Below are 26,637 nucleotides of genomic sequence, written 5' to 3'. Positions count from 1 at the left end.
TTATGAGTATTTTCATTTTTAGGGAACTTTATACTTTTACTCAACTACATTTAAAGGAAAATATTGTACTTTTTACTCCACTACATTTATCTGAACCCATCAGTGACTAGTTACTTTGAAGAAAAGGATTTTGCATAGAAAACATAATATATACAACATAAAAATGTATGAAGATTATATACTTTCACATTTGAAGCCTGTCAACTTCAAGAGGATGTGATAAAAGCAGCATAACTGGACCACATACCACTTTAACATAACCTATAGAGGTCAATGGATAAAGAAACATCATGTAGAATGTGTACTTTTACTTTAGATACTCAAGTACATTCAATAGCAAATACTTCTCTACTTTTACATGGAGGACTTTTACTTTTACCAGAGTAATGTGAGAACTGTGTACTTCTTCCACCACTGATGTGAAGTGATATCAAGATATTTGTATCTTACATTTACATTTAGGAATTTAACGTCGCAGTGACCAAATGCTTCCACATTTTTATAGGATTCTATCACATTTTCATAACAATAGCGAATATAACTTACCCTGCGCCGTTTTCATTGAGGTTTCTTACAAATTAACAATGTTTTATTTATCCTTTATATGCGGATAACATTCAAAAATTTTACCATTATGTTCCCGTTTAGACAACAAACATAATGCTAATGATGCACTTTTATTAAGATAATTGGGTGACCATTCTCGATCACTGTACTCAGGTCTCTATTAATAGTTTAACGCTGTTCAGATTGCGTTTTCCTAATCTGGTGCTGACCAGTGACCTGTGAACTGTGACCTGTGCTAAAGGTCTTGGGAATTGTATTCATGTTGTAGTCATAACATTTTCACCTTTTAATTTTAAACCAATGCTGCCATCTACTGACAACAGAAAGTGTCGTGTATCGTCAACTTGAGAGGCTACGCGCACTTCCGTAAACACCGTCGCCCAAAACACGTTCTAGAGATTCCCACTTTTTACTGGTACATAGGTTCATATCTAATAGTCTTTAAATGACTAAATATAGATGAATACTCATGAAATTTGATATATATATTCTAAAATAAGTATAATTTCACTTCATCTACCTGTCGACATGAAATTCCCAAACGCTGACGGTAAAAAAAGCCTGGATGTTGCGTAAAATGGGGCGTGACCGAATTTGGTCCCAGACAATATGAGTGGCTGAGATTGGTCTACGTTCCGTTAGCTGACGCTTTTATCTAAAGTGACTTACAAGTTTTGTATGACAAGTCAGCAGGAAAGGTACAACTCTATCAGCTGAGTAACAATGATCAAACAGTGCTGAAACGTGGGTGCTGCAGTATTGAGTGCATATACTAGGGTGACCATATTTTGATTTCCATACATAATGATATTCAAAGTTTACTCAAATATGCCTTAATACTATATTTAAAGTATGCCACCTCTGTATGGATAGAACATTTATATTTATATTATTTTATATAACACAATAATATCTCTCTATAACCAAAGACACACCAAACCAAAGTTACTCAACAATCAACATGCTTTATTATGCCTAAAATTATCTCTGACAAATCTCAATGGTACAAGAATAACTTAAAAATCAACCTGTAACAAAATATAACTCTCTTTTCAAGACTTACTGGACAACAATAAATAACAAAAAAATATGAAATAATGTTCTAAATAATAGCTCTTCTGTAGAAAATCCAGCTTTAACAAATTATCTCTGTATATTTTCAATGTAAATAATAAAACAGTAACCTCACAAAATATACTAATTATTTTAAAAGTGCACTATGCAGTTTTCGATTTGTACATTTGCATAACTTTCCATTAGTGAACATGCCATATTTATTACCTATGTTTATTACATAAATCAAACTAAAAACATTTTCAGGCACCATGAACCAAATATAAGGCTACTAAACATTTTGGCAGTGTCAGAGTCTGGACATTTCTTTTTTTCAATCCATGCATCTGTAGCTGATTGATTGAAAACTTTATTAACAGATTGCAGAATGGATACAATACAGTATGGCTCAATACAAACCAATTGCTAAGAGGAGGCAGACCAGAAAAATACTTTCATCTTGTTTACATCGGGGGCCCCCATTTTCAATTCATCAGGATTGTCACAATCAGCCTCAGCCTCCCTATGGACTCATGAACTTTATGAACATAGACAATCCTCTGCTGCCATCCTGGGGCCTGTCGGCGGTACTACAGGTGACCACCCTTTGCATGGGTCTTTACCTACCTGTACTTATGAGTCTGTCTGTCATTGCTAATCTATTCCCTATGTATCTGCTATCTGTCCTGTGTGCTTCCCAGTATGTTGTATTGTGATTAGTCTAGTCCAGTGTTCCCAGTGTGTGTATTGCTTTTCATGTGTTCTAGTCTGTCCTCTCCCAAGCTGTTGCTTGTTGTAATTAGTGTCTGTATATATACCCTGTCACCTGCTGACTTCCTTGTTGCGCCATTGTTCTGTGTACCCTGTTATCCTGTCGTGCTATTCGTGAAAGCTCTTTATCTCGTGTTTCCCCTAGCCACGTTTTCCAGCTCAGCTGAGGTTTGATTTCCGTGCTTTTGCAGTTCGCTTTTGTTTGTACCTTGTAACATGCTTTTGTTTACTGTTGCTCAGTAAAAGCCCTTTCACTGCCACTATCGCTTCCTGCCTCGTTCCTCTTTGTCCAGCGATTGAATCCTACATACTCCTCCTAACAACCCCATTACAACAAGGATGTTGTGATGTTTCACAGTATGAAATGCAAACGCATTTACAGCATCCTCTTTTTTCCTGGGTCTAACAAAGAATTTGGTCAACTTTGCAGACAATCTCTCACCTTGCACAGCTTTTTAAAATGTTTTTCTGTGTCCAATGCCATGTGCATTTAAATTTTAACAGGTGGAGTACCGCGTCGGGCCGTCATGCGTGCGCAGAACGCACACAGGTCACGGCACTTTGCGAGCGTCTAGCGGCTCGGGGCTACATTTCTTTTAATACAATATATAGATAATTAAAGCCACATTCGTTGCCGTTCGAATGCCCTTTCAGGCAACAAAATCCGTTCAGTGGTTCTCGAGTTACATGCCGATATGTGAGGCATGCGTCTTTTTATGCACTGCAGGTCTTTGAAACCCGGACATTTTCATGAATTTATAAAAAAAAAAACTGGACGCCCCGGACAATGCGTGAAAAGAGGACATATCCGGGCAAAAGAGGACGTTTGATCACCCTAGCATATACATAAGACCTATTAGTATTAGTATCTGTCAACAAACAGAAGGAGTCCAGACTAACCTGAGAAGGGACGTTCTTCGGAGGCTCTATCCGTATGGACGGGTCCCACTCCCCTGGGGGCAGGACGGTCACCTGGTCCAGGAACTCGTCGATCCCAGCGATCAGATCGTTACGGTCTTTAGCTTTGTAGGCAACATCGTGGAAAACCTGGAGATGAGTGCAAATTAATCACAAGCTCTAGCAGAAAGTCCAACTGGACCACGATGGAAGTAAGTCTGACTTGTTTTGCGCTATCTTTGATCATTTGCATTTGGATGCATGACTTGCTGTAACATGTATTTTAATAAGTGTCTAATAATAAATAACCTAAACCAACACGTCGTGAACAACGGTAGACATTGTTGGGAATAGATTATATTTCCCATTTAACAGTTTCAGCAATTAAAGCCCTCAATTCTGAAACACAAGTGATCTAATTCCATAAATTACCTATTTTCTCCGCATCTCCCACTCTGGCATCAGACTCTCCTAACTGTTGATTCATTTCGCAAACTATACTGGCCCTGCAGAAGCTAACCACAGTAACTATACTGCCCAGCAGAAGCTAACCGCAGTAACTATACTGCCCTGCAGAAGCTAACCACAATAACTACAGTATACTGCCCTACAGAAGCTAACCACAGTAACTATACTGCCCTGCAGAAGCTAACCGCAGTAACTATACGGCCCTGCAGAAGCTAACCACAGTAACTATACTGCCCTGCAGAAGCTAACCACAGTAACTATACTGCCCTGCAGAAGCTAACCACAGTAACTATACTGCCCTGCAGAAGCTAACCGCAGTAACTATACTGCCCTGCAGAAGCTAACCACAGTAACTATACTGCCCTGCAGAAGCTAACCGCAGTAACTATACTGCCCTGCAGAAGCTAACCTCAGTAACTATACTTCCCTTCAGAAGCTAACCACAGTAACTATACTGCCCTGCAGAAGCTAACAACAGTAACTAATAACTATTCTGCCCTGCAGAAGCTAACCGCAGTAACTATGCAAACAGTGAAACTAAGACAAATGGCTTTAAAGTTCTTTGACTATCCAGTGATTTTGTAGTTTTTGTATTTGCAATTCTGTATACCCTTTTTCTGTTAAACGGAGCAAGATTGAGTGGATGATGGTGAGTGGAGGATGGTTTTCAGCATTGAACTACGTGTCTGCCAAGTACCAATAGCCAGAGATCATATATTACAGACACAAACGCAACAAACTAGATCCACAAAGAATGGATTTCACAGTGCTAATTGCACCCTTACTTACAATTCATTATGAATTGAAAATGGGGGATGTTGAATATAGAGGGTGTATGTATAGTTGTAACTGACTGGAATTGCTCTCTACTGCCCTAATGACTGCATGTATATCTAATCTAGGGGCTAATGATGGCAATGGTGATGAGGACTGCCGGAGTTATACAGGCCGTTCGCGCTACTGGTTACCCACGGTTCAACGGACATGACATTGGGGCAGTTCAAAGCCAAGCTGCGGAACTTTGAGGCCTCAGAGGATATCCACCCAGACGTCGCGGAAGCGGGGGGGATAGCACTGAAAGCCCGAGCGACACAGAGGGAAAGGGCCAAGCCCACGACGGAGCTGACGTGTTGGCGATGCGGAGAGAACGGGCATCGGAGAGATAACTGCAACAAGACAGTCTGGTGAAACTTCTGCAGATCATCGGGGCACACAGACAAAGAGTGCCGAAAGAAACGAGACCAGAGCGCCCGATACGCACATGGGCAAGATGTCGGCCAGAGACGAGGCGGCGCACATGGACAAGATGGCGGCGACGGACGAGTCCGCGACTACAAACAAGATGGCGGCGATGGACGAGATCACGGCCGCGGCCAAGATGGCGACTGTGGACGAGATGGCGACTACAGACAAGATGGCGGCGACAGAGATCGTGTGATGGGTCGAGATGACGCACGAAGAGCGGCGGGATGAGAAGATTTCGTTTTTGGGGCACGGACTACAGGCAACACCCGGCCAACACGGCACCGGCAGCTCCCGAGGAGGGGGTTGATCGTAGACACAGGTGCGTCGTCCCACATCATCAACGACAGGAGCAGTTTCAAGAACTTCGATAAATCCTTCGAGCCGGAGGGACACAGCATGGAGCTGGCAGACGGGAAGCGCACCTACGGGTTGGCGCAAGGGGGAGGAGACGCACAGGTACGCCTTATAGACAGTAAGGGACGCCGGTGTACAGTGACATTAAAGAATGCTTTATATATTCCCTCGTTCCCACAAGAACTATTCTCAGTCAAATCTGCTACTGCTAACGGCACGGAAGTGTTCTTCAGTGAAGGTAAATATGTTCTTGTAGAACGAGATGGTACGCGGTTTAATATCGACGTATATGGGAGAATGTATTATTTACAAAAGGAGTGCAATAATAATGACAAATGTAATGTGACTGTTAGCCATGACATCCAGACGTGGCATGAAATTATGAGTCATTGTAATCACGAGGATTTGCTAAAGCTACAAGCAGTGACAGACGGTATGCACATTAAAGGTGAGGCATAGACCTGACAAAGAATGTGAAGTTTGCATAAGAGGGAAGTTTACTCAAACAAGGAACAGGGGCCCCACGGAGAAAGTAAAGAGACCGCTGGAGCTAGTTAACACCGACCTAGCCGGTCCAGTAAGGAACGAGTCCATAGGTGGCTTTAACTACGTACAGTCCTTTACAGATGTGGGTACAGGCGTAGTGTTCATCTATTTCCTCAAAGCAAAGAGTGATGCGCTCCAAGCCACGGAAAAGTTCCTTGCCGATGTAGCCCCCTATGGGGAAGTAAAATGTTTGAGATCAGACAACGGGACCGAATTTACGAACAGAGAGTTCCAATCACTGCTAAGAAAGAACAGGATCAGACACGAGACGTCATGTCCCTACTCCCCACATCAGAACGGGGTAGCAGAGAGGGAATGGCACACCCTTTTTGAAATGGCCAGGTGTAAGCTAGACGATAGTAACATACCGAAGAGCCTGTGGCATTATGCGGTACAAGAAGCTGCTTACACCAGAACCAGGTGTTTTAATAAACACACGGGCACCACCCCATATACAGCAATGACTGGGAAAAGATGTAATCTAGCCAGAATGCACAAATTCGGATCAGTGTGCTATACTTACCAGCAGGACAGAGGCAAGCTTGAGTCCAGATGTGAAAAAGGGTTCTTTGTAGGACACGACAGAGGGAGCCCAGCACTCCTAGTCTACTATCCCGGTAAAGGGAAGGTGCAAAAGCACAGACTAGTGAAATTTGTCACCAAGACAACGTGCGAAATCGAGACACAGACAGAGGAGCCATGGCTGGACTCCGGGGTAAGGTATGGGGGGACAGAGACACCCCCGCCTAGCGTACTGAGCACAGGCGTGCAAGCAGACAGCCAGCCACCCCCAGAGGGCGATGACGAGGAGCACCCGAGGGTGACGTCAAGTGCCCCAAGCAGTGGGAGGTATCCCTCAAGGGAACACAAACCCCCAAAATATCTGATAGATTATGCCCGGAGAGGGAGTGACGAGGATGACAGTACACTTGCCGATATTGACTACTGCTACAGAGTGGTGTGTGGCGTGCCTCAGTCCTTTAAGGAAGCCATAGTGTCCCCAGAGTCGAGTAAGTGGGAGAGAGCGATGGACGAGGAGATGAGGTCCTTAGAGGACAACCACACTTTTACTCTCACACAATTGCCAGAGGGCAGACAGACAGTGGGAGGAAAATGGGTGTACTCAATCAAGGAAGGGATCGAAGGCCACGAAAAGTACAAAGCGAGATTTGTAGCTAAAGGTTTCAGCCAGAGGGAGGGGATAGACTATGGTGAAACATTTTCCCCCACCGCCAACCTGACCAGTGTAAGGGTAGTGGTTCAGAAAGCAGCTGAGGACAATCTGATTCTACATCAGATGGATGTGAAGACAGCCTATCTGCACGCACCCATAGATAGGGAGATATATATGGAACAACCTGAAGGTTATGAAAAGAAAGGGGAAAAGCTAGTGTGCAGGCTAGAAAAATCCATTTACGGCCTGAAACAGTCTGGGCGAAATTGGAACGAGATGCTCCACACATGCCTCATCAAGGATCACTTCCTACAGAATCCAGTAGACCCCTGTGTTTACTCAAGGGAGTCAAAAGAGTCAGGGAAAGTGATAGTCATTTGGGTGGATGATTTGATCATCGCAGCAGACAACACCAGGAACCTAGATCAGGTGAAAGGTATGCTCTCCACCAGATTCAAAATGAAAGACCTTGGCAGGTTAAAGCATTTCCTAGGTATGGACTTTGAGCAGTCGGAAAATTGTGTAACAGTATCCCAGAAGAGATATGTGGAAAAGATCCTGAAACGTTTTTACATGCAGGAATGTAGAATAAGGGAAACACCATGTGATCAGAAACTTGATTACCAAGAGGATTAGGGATGGGTATCGTTAGGATTTTATCGATACGACTACTCTTATCGATACTGCTTAACGGTTCAGTACTTTATCGATACTCGGTTCTTTTTGATTATTTTACAAGAAAAAAAACAATTAATTAAGAACAGAATCGACATTGCTTTATTATTATTTTATATAACTATATAAATATAAATAAATATTATTTCTTCAGCAGCAACAGCAGCAGCAATGTTTTAAATGTGTCTGAATTATAGACTTTTTCTAATTAACAACAAATGTAAGATAAAAAAGTTGGAGTCATACAATACTATTTTGATTGACAGTCCATTCTGCCAATTACGTCACACCGCTTGCACCCACCTCTTCTTCTTACCACCAATCGGAAGCTCTCGTTTGTTTGTTTACTTCCGGATTGTCAGCCATTACTCTACTACCGGAGCTCAGGCTAATAACGTTAGCTCCCCGCCAGCCACATTGACAAGTACCAGCGCTTATACATTACTGGCAAATGTCTTGTTGCACTTGTGGCAACGAGCGTTGTCAGCATCGACTTTAGTAAAATAGACCCAGGTTTTGATAGCTTATCAGTGAGCTGGATGCAATCCTACCTGGAGGGGAGAGAACAGATGGTAGAGGTAAACGGTACTCTATCCCCCCCCCCCCCCCACAGTGAGCTGTGGTGTTCCACAAGGAAGCATACTAGGACCGCTACTCTTCCTAATTTATGCAAATGACATGTCGTCAGCCTGTGACTGCAACTTGTTCCTGTTTGCGGACGACTCAGCCCTGCTGGTCTCTGACAAGAACAAGTTGCAGGTTGAAAAAACCCTCAGCTCGGAACTAGGCAAAATCTGCATATGGCTCGCTGATAACAAACTATCATTACACATGGGCAAAACAGAGTCCATTCTCTTCGGTTCAAATAACAAACTCAGCAAGACCGACGGCTTCTCAGTTACAGTGGGTGACAATATTGTCACAAGGAAAGATGAAATTACCTACCTGGGTTCCATCCTAGAGGCAAATCTTTCCTGTGACAAAATGGCATCCAATGTAATAAAAAAAGTCAACCAACGAACTAGATTCTTGTACCGGATCTCCTCCCTGGTAAACAAGAATACCCTTAATAAACCAATATTTATCTACGAAGATTTGAGCAAAGATGCCATCATCCGACGTCTACCATACAAGGAGGTGATGCAAAAGCTGTTCAAAGCCGGTTACAAGCCAAGGCTATCATACCCGGCGCTGTTATCATTCTTGGGCAGTGACGGCCGCAGGTCAGGTATATACACACCTATTGAAGCTGAGGATTTTCTGAATCGAAATGGAGCAAATAACCCAAGGCAGGACGAAAATGCCGGAAACAGATAAGCCTCTTTCTCAATGTATACCAGTGTTAGAATGACTTTATTGTGTTCATCAAGGTAGCAGACGATATGCAAGCCGTCTATAACAATGTGTACTGTGTATAATACGATTCATAATACATTATAATTTCAGTCTCTGGTCTCTGAGGAGACAAATACATATCATTGCAAAAAGATCTATCTGGAATATTCTGGGTTTATCGCTCAAATGCCCTGGGTCTCTTAGATCATTCTGGAACATAAAATAGTCTAGGCACTAGTATACTCTACAACCTTCTAGAATATAAGGCACCATGACAACGAAGCCTACAACTCTAACAATAAACATCCGGTGTGTATACACATAGCAGATAATAAATTAAATGAAGTTCAATCAGTCCTTAATAATATTTTAAAAATTAACCACACTTAAATGTATGAACACTACAAGGTTATTCTAACAATTTAAGTAATCACTCCATTGAAGGCACATTGAAGCTCTAAAAGGCGCTGCTTTTCTATCTTATCTAATCTGTTAATTCGGTTCTAGTGGCTTCTCCACGTTGATAATTATTCTATCTCTCATTCCTTATCTATATCTTTCCATTGATTTTTATTTTATTTAATTTTTTCTTCTCATTACTCTATATTTTTTAAAATATATTTTAACTTACATTGTTCTTTTCCAATGTTCTTCACATTAAGGTGTCAATATTGCTCTACAATCTTTTCCTTTTTTCCACACGTAAGTAGAGGGTTCAAATGAATATGTCGATGAAAGTTTATTCTCTTTTTTTATTTTTTATTTAATTTTTTCTGTCATTTATCACAATACTTCATTACAGTAAGGGAAGGTGCAAGACCAAAAGCGACATTCTATTGCAATAGAATGGAAATGTTAGATCCTATGGCAATTAGCATAGGAAGATTAAGATTACAATGCTCAGTTTGGGCAATCCGGTGGACTATGGGAGAAAGTCAATCGCGGAGGATGTGTTCTTGGAACACAGGCCTGTACGACTTTCTGGGTGAGGGGAAAATAGGGGATTTTTATTTGTATATATATATGTTTTTAAGCTCAGCTCTCAACGGGACCTCATTAATTGGATGTACATCTATTGTAGCTTCACACTCCAGAAGCATTACCAAAAACTACACAAAAACATGCATAGATTATGGCTAGTTTGAATATAATGGTATGGAACACCGGTGGGATAAACAAACAACACAAACGCAAAAGCGTGCTCACACTGATGAAAAAAGAACATGTGGACGTGGCTCTATTAAGCGAAACGCACATTTTAGAGGAAGACATAAATACGTTAGCGGATAACATATACCATAATATTAGTCACTCTTCTTTTGTTACGAGAACTAGAGGGGTAGCCATAGTCGTCAGACGCAAATTAAATATCGAATTGAAAGGGGTATGGTCGGATGCTGAGGGGCGCATAACTATAGCTAGGATTATACACAATAACAGGAAAATTGCATTGGCAGCGGTATATGCCCCAAATTTGTACGAAGTGGGTTTCTTCACTTCACTAACCGGAGAAATGTTAAACCATCCCGAGTACTCATATATAATAGGTGCGGATTTTAATGCCATTTGGAACCCAAGGATGGACAAAACTTACCTTACCTTTTCCAGCGAACAAAAAAATTCATCTAAAGCATTAAAAGATTGGTCGAAATCAACAGGGGTAACTGATTTATGGCGTTCACTTAACCCCATGACCCGCAAGTACTCCTGTCGTTCGACGAGACACAACACACTATCCAGAATTGATTACGTCTTTGCATCCCCGAGAATATTTGATAAATATGAAGTGGAAATGACACCCAATGCGCTATCAGATCACTGCTACTTAATCCTGAAAGCAACATTTGGTACACTATCTTCCCGGGCCCCAAGATGGCGTTTTAATTCTATGCTGCTTAACAACAATGAATTCATTACACAAATTAAAGAAGCTCTCACAATATTCCTACGGGATAATGCTAACTCGGTGCAAGATCCCAGAATATTATGGATGTCGGTAAAGACTATGATCAAGGATTTCTCGGATAGATTTTCCTCCATATTGCGCAAAAATCAAAACACAAAACTATCTGAAATGGAAACGCTTTACTCAACGCTTTTTAATTCTTTAAAATACAACAACTCTACTAGACTAGAAAACCAAGTTAACATTCTAAAGACAGAGATCAAAGCAATATACAGACAAAAATCGGAATTGCAAATACGCAGCACAAGACAACAGCAGTACTTCCAAGGCTCTAAACCTAGTCACCTATTAGCCATGCGACTAAGAATTAATGCAAAATTTGCAGATATAACTGCCATTAGGAAACAACAAGCTCTAGTAACAGAACCCAAAATAATAAACGATACATTCAAAGAATTCTACTCCGATTTATATAATTCAGAAACGACCTTTGATCAAGACAAATTAGACACATATCTTAATCAAATTACTCTCCCTAAACTTACGGAGGACGACGCTAAACAGTTAGAAGTACCGATCACATTAGAAGAACTCAAGAAGGCCATATCCGGAATGAAAAACGGCAAGGCTCCGGGAATTGACGGTATCCCATCAGAAATGTACATTTCTTGCTGGGACATATTTGGACCCTTATTACTAAATATGATCTTATACTCAGTCAAAGAGGGAAGCTTCCATAAACACCAAAATATCGCACTCATTTCAGTTCACAAAAAAGACAAAGACCCCACTGAGTGCGGTAGTTACCGTCCTTTAAGCCTCCTCGGAACCGATGTCAAACTGTACTCTAAGATATTAGCCATCAGATTGCAAAAGCATATGACGTCTTTAGTTCATCCGGACCAAACAGGCTTCATAAAAGGTCGCCTGATCAATGATAACATAAGGCGAATACTGCACGTACTAGATGCAGACAAAGAGGACACCACACCTAAGGCGATACTATCCCTGGATGCTATGAAAGCATTTGACAGGTTGGAATGGTCGTTTCTATGGGCAGTATTAGAAAAGATGGGGTTAGGAAAAGGATTCATTGATATGATTAAAGTACTATACAAGGACCCATCGGCCAGGATTACAACAGGCACATTCATCTCCGATATCTTTCCGGTATCACGCTCAGCCAGACAGGGTTGCCCTCTTAGTCCCGGACTATTCGATCTATCATTAGAACCTTTAGCACAATTTATAAGACAATCCCAACACATAGAACCAATAGTAATCAAGGGCACACATCATAAAATTAGTTTATATGCGGACGACGTAATATTGTTCATGCAAAACCCCAACAACACATTGCCGCATATACTCAAGTTGATAGAAAACTTTGGTGATTTATCGGGATTTAAAATAAATTGGCCTAAGTCGGCTTTTCTTCCTCTTAACACCAGTGCAAAAAAAGACACAACCCTCCCAGGTGCGATACCCATGGTCAAACATTTCAGATGCTTGGGTGTGGAAATATTTCCCACCATAAGACAAACGGTGAAGCACAATTACACAAAAATACAGAACAAAATCAAAGACGACCTGGACAGGTGGGCAAAACTTAAAAACTCAGTACAGGCAAGGGTATCAATAGTTAAGATGGATGTATTACCAAGAATCAATTTCTTCAGCTCAATGCTTCCGTTACCTCCTCCAGAGGGCTACTGGAAAAGATTACAAACCTCCACATACAAATTTATTTGGAATAACAAACCACCTCGCATAAAAAGATCCACCGCACAGAGAAATAAAGCAGACGGTGGCATGGCAGTCCCAGATTTTTTACAATATTTTAAGGCCTTCACATTAAGACCATTGAAGATATGGTTTGACCCCCAGGCTTTGGTATCTTGGAGAGAATTAGAAGAAAACATAGTAGCCCCACAGAGACTGAAAGACATAGCACACACTAAACTTTCAATCAAGCATTGTGAGCGAGAATTTGGCCCAATAATTACCCATGCAATCAGAACATGGCGGGAAACACAAAAGAAATATCCTAACCCTCAAGAATGGCATAATCACACTCCCATATTCAATAACAATGCACTCTTAATGGGAAAACGACCTATAAGATTCCCTATATGGGAAGAGAAAGGCATACACTCATTAGGGGATATTTTTAATAACAAGGGCCTCTGTAGTTATGTCGAAATATGCATAAAGTTTAACCTCACCGAGTCCACATGGCTTTTTTACATACAGTTACGACTTTGTATGAGATCTCACGGTGTTCCATTACTCATACCAATTGAACACCACAGATACCACAAATTTTTCTATGAAAGAGATACATTGGGAGGTTTTGTATCAGGTTTTTATTATCAATTACTAACGTCCTCGTATGAAACCCTTCAACTAGACACTGTCTGGAGGAGGGATATACCAGACCTGGAATATGACTTTGATTGGCAAGGAGCCTGGGCAAATGTCCGACTTACATCAAGGAACCCGGATCATCAACAAATCAATCTGAACTATATTCACAGGACATACTTGACTCCTATAAGGCTGTGCAAAATGGGGCTTATACAAGACTCCAAATGCTCCCAATGTACAAATGGGGACGAAGGAACATTTATGCACATGTATTGGGACTGCCCACCAGTTAAGGCATTCTGGAAAGATGTGTCCCAACAATTATCAATACTCGTATTTTGGAATATACCTGTACACCCCGCGGTATTACTATTGAATGATGTTTTTGAGTTTGCAGTGAATCCACAACTAAAAAGATTGGTTTTATCGGGTATCACAGTAGCTAAAAAACTGATCGCATCACGTTGGTTTCAACCGGAAAAAATGTGCCGAAAAGTGTGGTTTCTTACATATCTCGATGTGATATATCAAGAAATATCTACAGCAAGAATTCTGGGGCTCAATGAATCCAAAATGTCAATGTGGTTAGAAGTGGTGGAGAGAATAAAAGCTAGCTTATAATGGTAGTGTCTGGTTAGGAGTGAGGGATAATGGAGGTACTATCCAAGAGGGGGTCCGGGAGGGGGGGGTTTGAGCTGGAGCATATGTGTGTAGGGTTTTAGAAAATAGGTATTAGGGGTATATTATATACTAACATTTATATAATTGTAATTTAGCTGGATATACACTGTATACGGTTAAAATGTTATTATAGACTATTTTTGTTTTATCCTGTTTCTGTACTTGCATATATTTTAACCACCTTTACTGAAAGTTTCATTATGCATTGTGTGTTGAGTACTGACTTTTAATAATTTTTTGTTTTGCAATAATAAAAAAAATATATATAAAAAAAAAAAAAAATAATAATACCCTGAAGACTCTGGCAGGAGCACTCATTCAAGGGTACTATGACTATGCATGCACCTCATGGTACCAAAGCACCTCAAAGGCGCTTAAAACAAAATTACAAACATCACAAAACAAACTGGTCAGACTACTACTTGACCTGAACCCCAGAACCCACCTCACCCCTGCCCACTTTGACAACCTAGGATGGCTTAGAGTAGACGACAGAGTACAGCAACTTGCAATGGGCCTGGTCTACAAGATACACTATACGACCGGGGTGCCCATGTACATGTCAAAATACTTCCCAAAGGTCAGTGAATACCACAACCACTACACCAGAGGAAGCTCAACAAATCATGTTAAACCCAGATTCGGATCAAACAAGGGACTAAACACGTTTCGCAATTATGCCACAACAATGTGGAACGCCCTACCCAAAGCTGTAAAGGAATGTGAATCCCTGCCCACATTCAAAACCGCTCTTAAAGAGCACCTACGGGAGGCTGCAATTCGAAACTGGCCACCGTAAATGCCCAAAACCCCCACCACCTCCTAATAGACAGTCTCCTCCCCACCGCATGTATATATTCCCTCCCCGCCGTATGTATATTTCTCTCCCACCCACCCACCCCCTCCTAATGTACAGTCCCCTCCCCATCATATGTATATACTCTGTCAGGATCTAGGGGTAACAGTACTGTATATTTGAATACCGTTTATGTCACAAATGTATCAGTACTAAATACCTATATGTCCCTATGCCATAAATGTCATGTATGTTGTGTATGTCATAAATGTCTATATGAATTGAAAATGGGGGACCCTGATGAAAACAAGACAAACGTCTTTCTCAGGTCTGCATCCCCTTAACAATTGTATGTATTGAGCCGTACTGTATTGTACCCATTCTGCAATCTGTTAAATAAAGTTTTCATTCATTCATTCATTCATTCATTCATTCATTCATTCATTCATTCATTCAACTGACTGTAATTGCTCTCTACTGCCCCAATGACGGCATGTATATCTGTGTCCACTGGAGGGCGCTGTAGGCGAAGCGTCTACTGTCTACACCAGGTTGGGACTATATAAACCTTGGTTCCCTCCTACTGTTCCTTCTTCTCACTTCTGCCCCTCCCGGAGAGGAGATCATATGTGCTGCTGTATTATGAGACGACGTGATAAATAAACCGCTGCCAGCAGAGCAAGGCCAAAGATAGAATACCATGCCTCTTGTATACATTATTGTCGCCCCATTGCCAAATCTGTTAACAGGGGACCCTGATGTAAACAAGACGAAAGTCTTTCTCTGCTCTGCATCCCCTTAACAATGGGGTCATCCCTATGTTCCCCGGGTCCTATGTTCCCCGATTGATTGATTGATTGATTGAACATTTTATAAATTTTTATTATTTTATTAATTATTAATGTCCGCCTTGTTTCGAACTGGTTAAGCTTAGGCCCTCTTTCGAAGTTCAAGTTCAAGTTCAAGTTTCTTTATTAGTTGACATGCAAAGATACAGAATACCTTCACATGGAATGCTTTTTTCTGTTATGCTCCTATGAGGATCATAGGAAGCTTGGATCATACACATACAGCTCATTACAGTAATATTCCACAATTATTACATTTTAGATAGTAATAATGGTACAGAGCCTTGAGACAAACATATGCATATTCACCACCGCAAACAGACTGGCAGCCGTCATAGGCAGCGCCATTTACGGAAGGAGGGGGGAGTGGGTTGGGGTTGTTACAGGGCTGTAGGGGGGGGGGGGGAGTGGGCGGGGGGGGGGGAAGGTGGGGGGGAGTGCACAAGCCAAGTCCTGGGTGGGGGAGGTCTCCCTCACACGAGGCAGCCGACAGTGCAGCGCCAATGCAGAGGAAGGGGGGGGGGGGGTGGGACTAGGGATTGGGGGGGTGGGAAGCCGCTCGCCACTCTTATCTCCCAGAGGGCCTTCGACTCCAGAGCTCTCGGTTCGACCTTGGTCCAGGAATTTGTTTTGGCTGACTGACTGGCACAATTTATCCCAGCCACGTCCCTTTAAATTTGATTTGAATAGAGTGGAATATAACTCTATTGATTTGAGTGGAGTGAGTTTTAACAACTCCGTCCAAATGACTGAATGCATTATTAGTCCAAGTGTCCAAGTGTCTTATCAGTTCATTTTGGTAGATCCTGTGCACGGTAAACGGATCCAAAATCTTCTTATTGCAGTCCAAAAGCTTCGATAATCCAAAAATGACCACGTCTTCAAGTTGGTAACCCGATTATGATGTCCCAATAGGCAGAGAGGGTTAGCCTTATTCTGCTTCTTGAAGAAAATATGCAATCCACTGATTAGATCCATTTAGAGTTGATTTGAATATAGTCCGGCCACCGGCACGAAGCAGAGCATAGCAGCGTCGGGCTCCATGGAGCAGTAGAGGCGGCGGTAGGAACGGCCTTGAAGGCCTTGGGAGAGAGGAAAGAAATGCGACTTGTCTCTGCAAGAGGTGGGATTGGTTAGAGTTTGGAATCAGGGCTGGTGGTCTGACTATCTATTGCTACCGGGGAACATAGGACCCGGGGAACATAGGACCCAGGGAACATAGACATGCTCCCGTAACAATTGTGTGTATTGAGCCGTACTGTATTGTACCCATTCTGCAATCTGTTAATAAAATTTCCATTCAATCAATCACCGCGCAGATTGATTGATTGAATGAAAATTGTATTAACAGATTGCAGAATGGGTACAATACAGTACGGCTCAATAATACACACAATTGTTAAGGGGATGCAGACCAGAGAAATACTTTCGTCTTGTTTACATCAGGGTCCCCCATTTTCAATTCATAATGAATTGTAAGTAAGGGTGCAATTCGCATGGTGAAATCCATTCTTTGTGGATCTAGCCCTACAGTATGTGTTCAGCTTAACCAGATTTTCTTTTGTGAGGAACGCATTTCTGTACAGAAAAGGTTGGGGTGACAGAAGGGAAAAAGTTAAGTTAAGTCCATTGCGTTTCTTGTAAACACTCCGGTTGCTAGGCAACCTTTCAAAACCTTTCAGCCGGGGTCCAGCCAGGTCTGTCCAAGTTCTGAAGACAATGGAGATGCTCACTGTGTGCCAGACAGGCCACAGTATATATATATATATATGACACTGTATATATAGATTTTCTTTCTCTCTGTTTCCTGAGAGAGATGCTGAGAGGTGGCTGAGAAGAAGGAGGGTGTGGGCTTACAGAGGATCATTAAAGCCTTGAGTTGAGTTGGATGATAAAACGAGTGTCTCATCACTTCAGGAGGTTTGGTCAGATCTGGTGTGGAATTAGCTGCTGCTTAGATTAAATTAAATTGAGGAGCAACTGAATATATAACGTTTGTCATAAGAGTTGATTAGTGACGATACTGACCTCATCTGTCATAAGAGTTGCAATGCATCTGCCAATCTCATGGTACTGCGCACCTTTCCCCAAGGGTCCCAAGAGGATGAAAAGAAACCTGGAAGACAAGTTCAATCAATACCACTTGTTATATTAGATTAGATTAGATTAGGTATCAAATATATAAATGAGTACTACTGAGTAATAGTGCTAATCAGATGTATGTACAGAGTTGTAGTATTAATACAGTGATACAGGTTTAAAGACACTATGGTAGTAAGTCATACTGGCCAGCAGTGTAACTAGTAAGAGTAGGTAAGAGATATGTACAGATATATATAGTATTAATATGTACAGTGATACAGGTATAAAGACACTATGGTAGTAAGTCATACTGGCCAGCAGTGTAACTAGTAAGAGTAGGTAAGAGATATGTGTAACGGATGGTACCACAAAGCGTAATCACGATGGACTTCCGATGTTGTGAAGTGACCGGGGCGAGTAGCAGTGTTATGGGTTAAACTCAGGGGTGTAAAGTACTTGAGTAATTGTACTTTGTTACAATACTTAAGTACTGTTTTGGGGGATTTGTACTTTACTCGAGTATTATTAGGTTTGTATACTTTGTACTTTTACTCCATTACATTTCAGAGAAAAAAAACTCCTTACATTTAAAATGCAGACCTACAAAGTACAAATCTCACAGGTCCAACCATTTTAATTAGTATTTTTAATTGTTTATCTGGCCGAACTAACGTTAACATTATTAATCCTGCGACCACAGGTAAACAGCCAATCAAATCCCCATCAATGGAAAATGAACCCGCCCATACCCATGTGCAACACTAGAAATCGGGGATCTTTGATTAAACACCTGCTATCAGAAGAATAGACAGTCAGATCCACATTATGCTGTGGTTAATATTGTGATATTATTCAGGGTACTCCAGTATTCTGTCTTTAATATTGTGATATTATTCAGGATAATCCAGTATGCTGTGGTTAATATTGTGATATTATTCAGGATACACCATTCTGTTTTTAATATTGTGATATTATTCATGCTGTGATGTGAATGCCGTCCATGTTAGTTTACCTTCAATGGAGAAGTGCATTAAATCATTTTAATGCAAAAAAAGTGTCTGTTCTTTCATTTCAGCATTGTCTATCGCAGAACACATTCCATTGTGGGCAGAGTGTATTAGGGATGCCCCGATCGATCGGCCACCGATCGTTATCGGCCGATATTCAGTATAAATATGCGATCGGTGATCGGTGATAATGTTTTATTTTCACCGATCGTCAAACCCGATCACTCGTTGTCGCTGAGTTCTGTCTCAGACACCGGTGGTGCGGCGTCCGCTCTCGAGTCCAGCCCCTCCCGCACGCATGTAAACACGGGTCTAGTCTAGTGAGACACGGGAGGACGGCGTGTCGTGTCGGCATCTCCCTGAGCTAACGTTAGCTTAGCTACCGTTACAAAATGACCCAGTCAACTATTCACTTTTAGTTTAATACATGATGAGGCATTGTCTAACCGAACGGTATCTAGCCGGCCAGCTACCGATAGCTCCTGACATCAACAAACGCCGGCTCTAGCAAGTATAGTAGGTAGGTATGATAGCTGTTAGCTGTTAGCTCACGTTAGCGCAAGTTAGTTCACTGTTAAAAACTAAATGTCCCATTGAACTAAATAATTCACTGAGGCGTTGTATTAACGTTATATATCCGGCTAGCAGTAGCTACAGATAGCTCCTGATCCTTATAACACTGATTTGATGCGTATTCGAGCTGAGGGCTTGCTGAGCACAGTTAAGTAACGTTATACCAATAGGGTCCAGGTGCAGCGCCGGAGAATCCTGGCCGTAGCTTGAGGCTACTCGAGTATAGGTCCAGCTGCAGCTCCGGAGAATCCTGGCTGTAGCTGGAGGCTACTAGAGTACACACAGACAGTGGAGCTTGTTGCGTGGTGGCGATGTCTCGCAGATAATACAAGTACAAGTCTAATTATATAATATATACATTTTATAAAAAAAAAAAAAAAAAAAATTATATAAAATAAAATTTAATTTCTTTTAATCAAAAACGATCGGTATCGGATCGGTATCGGCCGATATGGCTCACGACGATCGGTGATCGGTATCGGTGGCAAAAAACATGATCGGGGCATCCCTAGAGTGTATGCTTGGTTTCATTCCAGCCTTGCCTAAACACCAGCTGATGATTTCACTAATTGGCTCACCTCTTCAACTAACTCACCTGGTACAATGTATAGTTCAAATGAAAACTTGGCCCACGATGGATTGAGTTTGAGACCCCTGGTGTATCCCTTTAAAAAAAAAGATAACTTTTACTTTTTAGTACTTAAGTACATTTAAAAGTAGGACTTTTTTTTACTTTTACTCAAGTGTGTTTTTAGCCAGATACTTTGACTTTTACTTGAGTCAGATTTTGAGACGGTACCCATACTTTCACTTAAGTATAATTTCTGGGTACTTTTTACACCCCTGGTTAAACTCACTCTCACGCTCAAAAGACACAGACACGTTACAAAGCAGTGAGTTCACTACTTGGTATAGTGGTCTGTGTTGTTGCCCGCGGTGTGGGAGACCACGGATTCGAAACTCCCTCGGGGCATCGAAGTTTAAGGTGACGGTGTCACAACCGTTACATTGGTGCCGTGACCCAGATGCCTTGGGTGGAGTGGAGTGAGTTTAAGGAGGGTGAGTGTAACGGATGGTACCGCAAAGCGCAGTTACGATGGACTTCAGATGTTGTGAAGTGACTGGGGTGAGTAGCGTTGCTATGGGTTAAACTCACTCTCATCCTCAAAAGACACAGACACGTTACAAAGCTTACGGTTATGCATATAACCATAGTTATATGAGCATAGTGACGCTCAGCGTCTATTGCAATACTCTTCATATCCAGTATTGAACTGAAATAAATTCTCACATGTACCTTTACATACCATCATCTGTCTGGCCACACCCCTATCCGCTACTTACATAAGCAGGGGTGTGGCCATACCATCAGCTCATTCCCAATCTTTCACCACAAGGCAAGATCAAGGGGTCCTCAGTGAGTCCGACGCTGAGCGTCACTATGCTCATATAACTATGGTTATATGCATAACCGTAAGTTATATATCGCATAGCTCTGCTCAGCGTCTATTGCAACACAGGAGCTGAGCAGAGCTGAGCTCGACAAATGTACCCGCTGAGGCCCCCCACAACCATCAGAACCGGGGAGGACCCGAGCCCCGCGAACTCCCCTAGCGGAAGAAGGGAGGGTGTCGGATCCGACTGCGCGAAGAGGAGACTTCAGCAACTCAACGCACAGGGTGAGGAGACCGTGGGGCGTACCCACGACTACACAAACGCACAACCCGCATGCCACTAGGGAACGAACGGAAGGAACAAACCCCGTTACCACCCCTAATATCACGGGGTCAAGAGCAAAGCCCAACCCCGTGGCAAGGCCGTAGCAGCGGAGCGCGAAGGAGGACCCAGACCCAGAAGGGACTGGACCCCCCCGGAAAAAGGGAGCCTGGAGAGGCCAACGACGCCACAGCATCGAGACCTCACCAGTCGGGCACTAGTGACACCGCCCCCCACATCGCCAGCGTATTCGGACAGGGCCCATCCAAGAGCAGGCCCTTCCCCCCTACAGCACGCCGCCTAGCTCACTGATCCTGGTATACCCAGGCAGTCACCCATCCAAGTACAACCCAGGCCTGAACCTACACAGCCTCCAAAATCGAACGAGATCGGGCGTGTTCAGGTTGGCATGGCTGTAAGCTCGAAGCACTCAAGAGGCTACACCCACAGCGGGAGCAGGCAGCGCACCGGGGAGACAACCCCCAAAAGAGGTCGATCCCTCAATCCAGGCAACAGGCACTCGACCTGAGCCTAGAGCACTGCGGACTAGACAGGCTCCAAAAGGGGTCTGCTGAACAGCACCCCAGTGGAAGGGGCGTATGCTGGCATTGTTGTGCACCATGTCACAGCCTCCACAAAACCCCCCCGACTCTCTAGAGGGGCCGAGGCAGAGAAGGCTGACACGATTGGCAGACGTCATGAAACGCGCGGGGGCACACTCAAGCGGCCTACCCCGAGAGTTGACTCCGCTACCAACACACCAGGGAACCAACCACCCCCTTGGTTCAAACATGAGGTGGTTGTTCCTATAACCCCTCAAGAAAAAACTCCAAAACACAACTGCGGGTATACACTGGCTATACCGCAGTACAAGTGTTTCAGTTTTCAAAAAGGCCTACGGGTCGACAAAACAATTTCGGACCTGGCCCCGCGGACCGGGACGTACACAGGGATGCCAGAGGAGTTCCATAAGAATCACCTCAACAGCCCCCTCCCAGCCATGCTTAAGCAGGAGAAGAGAGGGGCGAAAAGAATGGAGAAGGACCAGGCCCCCTTAGCGCAGCGCAAGGTACAACACAACATGGACCAAGCAACAGTGAGGGGTAACACGTAGTAACACAACCACGAACATCTCCATAACATCAAACCCTGCAACACCCGGGCCGACCCGGCATTTTCCCCCCCGAAAAAAGCACAAGTCCCTCAGGGTACCAGAACAGAAGATCTGCGTCCCCGGCGGACAACGGGTTAACTGACCTGGACCGGCGCGACCAGAATCAGTCCCGTGCCCTAATCACGCCGCCATCCCCAACCCTAGGAGGGCATGTTGATCCAAAACATTATAGAGGGCGCCACCCAGACGGTCCCTTTCGTACCGCGCTCGGTGGCCCACCCCAAGGGCGTGAGACCCCTCTACCTATGCTTTGATCTATTCCGTTAACATCCCCCAGATATGAATGAGAATTCGTCGAGACAACACTGGCGCTCGGAAGAGACTAACTCCATCCCAGTTGCCCCATAAAAACGCTGTTTTAATGACGAGCAACCAAGGCGCCCAAGCCCATGCGTGATTCCTATCAGAAGCACCCAGGGCCAGCACTATGTACACGTCGAGACCCAAAACACATCAATGGATAGTCTAACAAGACACCAGATACCGTTCCTCCAAGCCGCCTGGGAGAACGACAAGAAGCTGCTTTTAAATTAAAAATTTGTCTACAAAAAAAATAAAAAATACGGACATGGGTCCCATGCGACGCGGCTGAGGGAAAACAACACCCCGTCAACCATACTTCATAAGAGGGGACGGGGAGCGACGTACCCTATGACGGGGGGAAAACCATGACTCAACAGACCTTTAAGGCGAGGAGTCAGGGAATCCCTAAACAATACCCCTTCAACCTACTCTATAAAGGAGGGGACAGGAACCCCCAGAGAGACTTCCCACGTGAGCAACAACTTGAAAAGTTTATGTAACATTGAGCCACGTGACCAAAAGGCTCAAGCTACATATATATCGAGCGTAGCAGAACTCTTAAGTTCCTACGCACCGCAACACCAACTTGACAATAACAGAGAACCACACATGGGGCCTGTAAAGAACTCACGGAAGTCAGCGACCAATAGAAACGTGCCCAGTGACGTATTCTACGGCGGGGGGAATCCCATGACTCAACCGACCATGATAGGTGAGGAGTCAGGGAATTCCCTACCCCCCCCCCCCCCCCATCCGTGCCGCACTGACCAATCAGCGCGGTAGGACCGAATGAAAGAGGGCCAAACCCCCGACCAATCAGAAAAGAGGAAAGGAGGGGTTTATCCGATTACCCCCTCACGATCCCATACCCTGTATACGATAATAATAAACAGCCATGATGATACCTTATGTAGCCAGCATGCTAATGAAACAGCGTATATCCTAACAGGATAAGCTAACCCAACGCACGCTAGCCACAGACGACAACACGTCTGCGAACAGGGTTTATAACAAGGCCAATGTTTATGTGTGAACACGACACCCGTGTTTTATGTTTCAAGAAAACAGAAGATCGAGAGAGAGAGAGAGGTCTATAAGACCGTGGCACAACTACACACACGAGTACTTCTGTAGGCCAACACTACAGTGTTGTGACTCAATGCCACTGTTTCAACGTAACAGAACACACAACTAAACCTCTACCCTTATAGGAAGAAACATAATTCTTCAGGACGAGGAAAGAAAAAGCCTTTCAACCGAGTGTTAGCTACAGGCCTGGCTAAGCACACATATATATGTAGCGAGTCGTGACCAGCTAAAGACTAAAAGTCTAGCTCTCCTATCAACCCCACAACTAGGCGAAGGTTCTACACATTGTATCCCCAACATATGTAGTGAATAAACACACAGTTTGTAACAAAAAATACAGTCCCTCCTAGTAGGGACTTTTTATTGTCGACAAAATCATAGTTGGGCCGGGGAAGGGAACAGGGGTAAACAGGGGGGGGAAAGTCACATTAGCGGTGCCTGCCACCACGGGGAGCTTTAGCCCCGGAGGGACGGTACTGGGGTGCCTGGTCTCGACGATCCCTACCGTCACCTTCGGGCGTGGGTTGGCTGGCTGCGGTGGTCGAGGCACCCTCTCTCCTCCTGGCCTTCTTGGCCGAAGGACCAGCAGTGGCGGTGGTAGTGGCGACGGTCGCGGGTCCCCGACGACGTGGCCTCCGTCGAACTCCACCGGCGACATCGGGTGGGGGGAAATGGGGCTGGAGCACCGCATGCTCCTCCTCCATATCCCTGCAGGCTGCCGTCATGAGCTGCATCGCCGACCCGAAGAGCCCAACATCGGAGAGGGGGGCCGTGAGCAGGGGAAGCCTCTTCCTGTCCGGCACTCGCGCCTGCTCCAGCCAAAGGTGGCGCTGGGACAGAGTGGCCAGGGTGCGTATCTTCCCGGCGGCAATTGCCTGCAGCTGAATCAGATGCAGGATGGCTCCAGCCGCCTGGGCGTGCAGAACTTGTTGTTGGTCGTCCAGCACCGTACCGCCCGTCATCATCCCAGACATAAAACGCGCTAGCTGCGCGATGTTGGATGTTGCAGCTAGGGTTTGAGTCATGGCGATAAACAACTGGTCACTCCAGTTGGCCAACTGCCTAGCCGATTTCCCGTGGGGAACCGGCTTCCGCAATGGCTCCCACACCACCTCAGGACAAAGGAGAGACGCCATCGGTCTATCAAGCCGAGGCACCCCTTCCTTCATTCCCTCGACCAAACCCGCCACCCGCGTGACTTGCACGTAGGCGGGGGTAAGACCAGTGATGTAGGAGACCACCTGTTCCTGACGCACGTAGGCCTCCATTGAGGGGAAGAATGGGCAGACAACACCCGTCTCCCTCACAGGACGACGTTGCCATAGATGACAACATTGTCGCAAGATGTCGCATAGATGAACATTGGTAAAACCAAGGAGCTGATCGTGGATTACAGGAGAGGACAGCAGGAGACACACACACCACTGCTGATTAACGGGGCTACCGTGGACAGGGTGAGCAGCTTTAAGTACCTGGGGGTCCACATCTCAGAGGATCTGACATGGACAACACACATAGACACAGTAGTAAAGAAGGCGAAGCAGCGCCTCTACCACCTGAGACAGTTAAGGAAGTTCAGAGTATCGGGGAAGATACTCCAGTCCTTCTACTCAGGAGCTGTAGAGAGCATCTTGACCGGAAACATCACTGCCTGGTATGGAAACAGCACGGCACAGGACAAGAAGGCCCTACAGAGAGTGGTGCGCTCAGCCGAGCGTACCACGGGTATGGCACTACCTCCCCTGCAGGTTCTATACAACAAGAGGTGCAAATCCAGAGCCTGCAGAATAATGAAAGACCCCCACCACCCCAATAACAGCCTGTTCCAGCTGCTGAGGTCAGGCAGACGCCTGCGAACCCCAGCTACTAGGACAGAGAGGCTCAGGCTCAGCTTCTTCCCCCAGGCCATCAGAGCCTTGAACAATGAACATCGAGTGCCACAGAACACTGAACTATCCACACACAAGCACACACACGACACGCACGCTGTGCACGCTCACACACTAGCAGCCACTTTAACACTTTAACATGAGCGGGCACACACTCATGCCGCACACACCCACTTATGGCCAAAAGGAAAGGCCACTTTAAATTAGTATAACAACAGTAACAGTGTATTGCACTACCAAAGCTACCTAGCATGTCCTATATGCTCTGTAAATATTTTTTATGTACAGATACCGAGATGTCACACCATGTTACCTGTTACCTGTTTATTGCACAATGTTGTTTTTATTGGATTCTATTATATGTTGTACCACTGTATTGCACATCGTTGCGGGCAAGACCACCCGCATTTCATTGTATACTTGTATGCCGTGACAAATAAAACTCTGGACTTGACTTGACTTGACCTATCAAGTCATCGGGGACAGGGGCAGGCAGTGGCTGCGGCAGCGGCACGCCATTAGCGACGGCGGCTGCCGCCATGAGCTCCGGGAACAAGGCACGTAATTCCCCATGCGCACCTTCCTCCACTAAGCTTGCGTCCCTCACATACGAGAGGCTACCACTCACTGTAGTGCCACCATCCGATGTGGCTGATAGCAGGGCATCTCGTCACTGAGTCGGAGGTTCTAACCCAACACCAGAATACGAGGGACCCCAAGGAAACATACCACCCCCTGCCACACCCTGAGGGGGAGAGTGATGCGTCCCCACCGGGGCGTCAAATAAGAGCGCCTCTGCTCCCACCATGAAATCCTCCGTTTCCATCGGCCACGGAGAAGCAGAAGCACCCTCATCTGGCTCCAGCAGCTCACCAAAACCAGGCCGTTCGCCCCTGCAAGCCACCCTCCTACGACGGGAGCGAGCAGAGGCGAAAAAGCTTGCGTCTCAGATCCTCTGCTACCAGAGGAGCCGTCGGCCCATGGAGGAACCAGAGCAGGAACCAGGCCATCTCACAGGAGATGCCCTTGGTACACCAGCTCCTCGGAGAGGCAAACTATCCACCGGACGCCGATCAAGCGCGACTGACTGCCACGACCGCGGAGTCAATCCCGCTCCAAGA

The 26,637-nt window shown here is 44.5% G+C and overlaps 1 protein-coding gene across 1 annotated transcript in view; it reads right to left on the bottom strand.

Moving 5' to 3' along the window:
- slc4a10b (solute carrier family 4 member 10b) overlaps positions 1-26,637 on the bottom strand; it is a gene marked incomplete at both ends in the record, with an annotated part of 308,140 nt that overhangs the window by 124,970 nt on the left and 156,533 nt on the right. The window contains 2 exons of the mRNA XM_084311423.1: positions 3,292-3,438; positions 17,712-17,799. Coding sequence (XP_084167549.1) covers positions 3,292-3,438; positions 17,712-17,799 — 235 coding nt within the window. The remainder of the gene's footprint in view (positions 1-3,291; positions 3,439-17,711; positions 17,800-26,637) is intronic.

This window comes from Notolepis coatsorum (genome assembly GCF_963971535.1).
Source record: "Notolepis coatsorum genome assembly, chromosome: 3".
Lineage (NCBI taxonomy): Eukaryota > Metazoa > Chordata > Actinopteri > Aulopiformes > Paralepididae > Notolepis > Notolepis coatsorum.
Note: the sequence above shows the minus strand (reverse complement) of the source record. Positions and strands in the feature narration are given on the sequence as shown.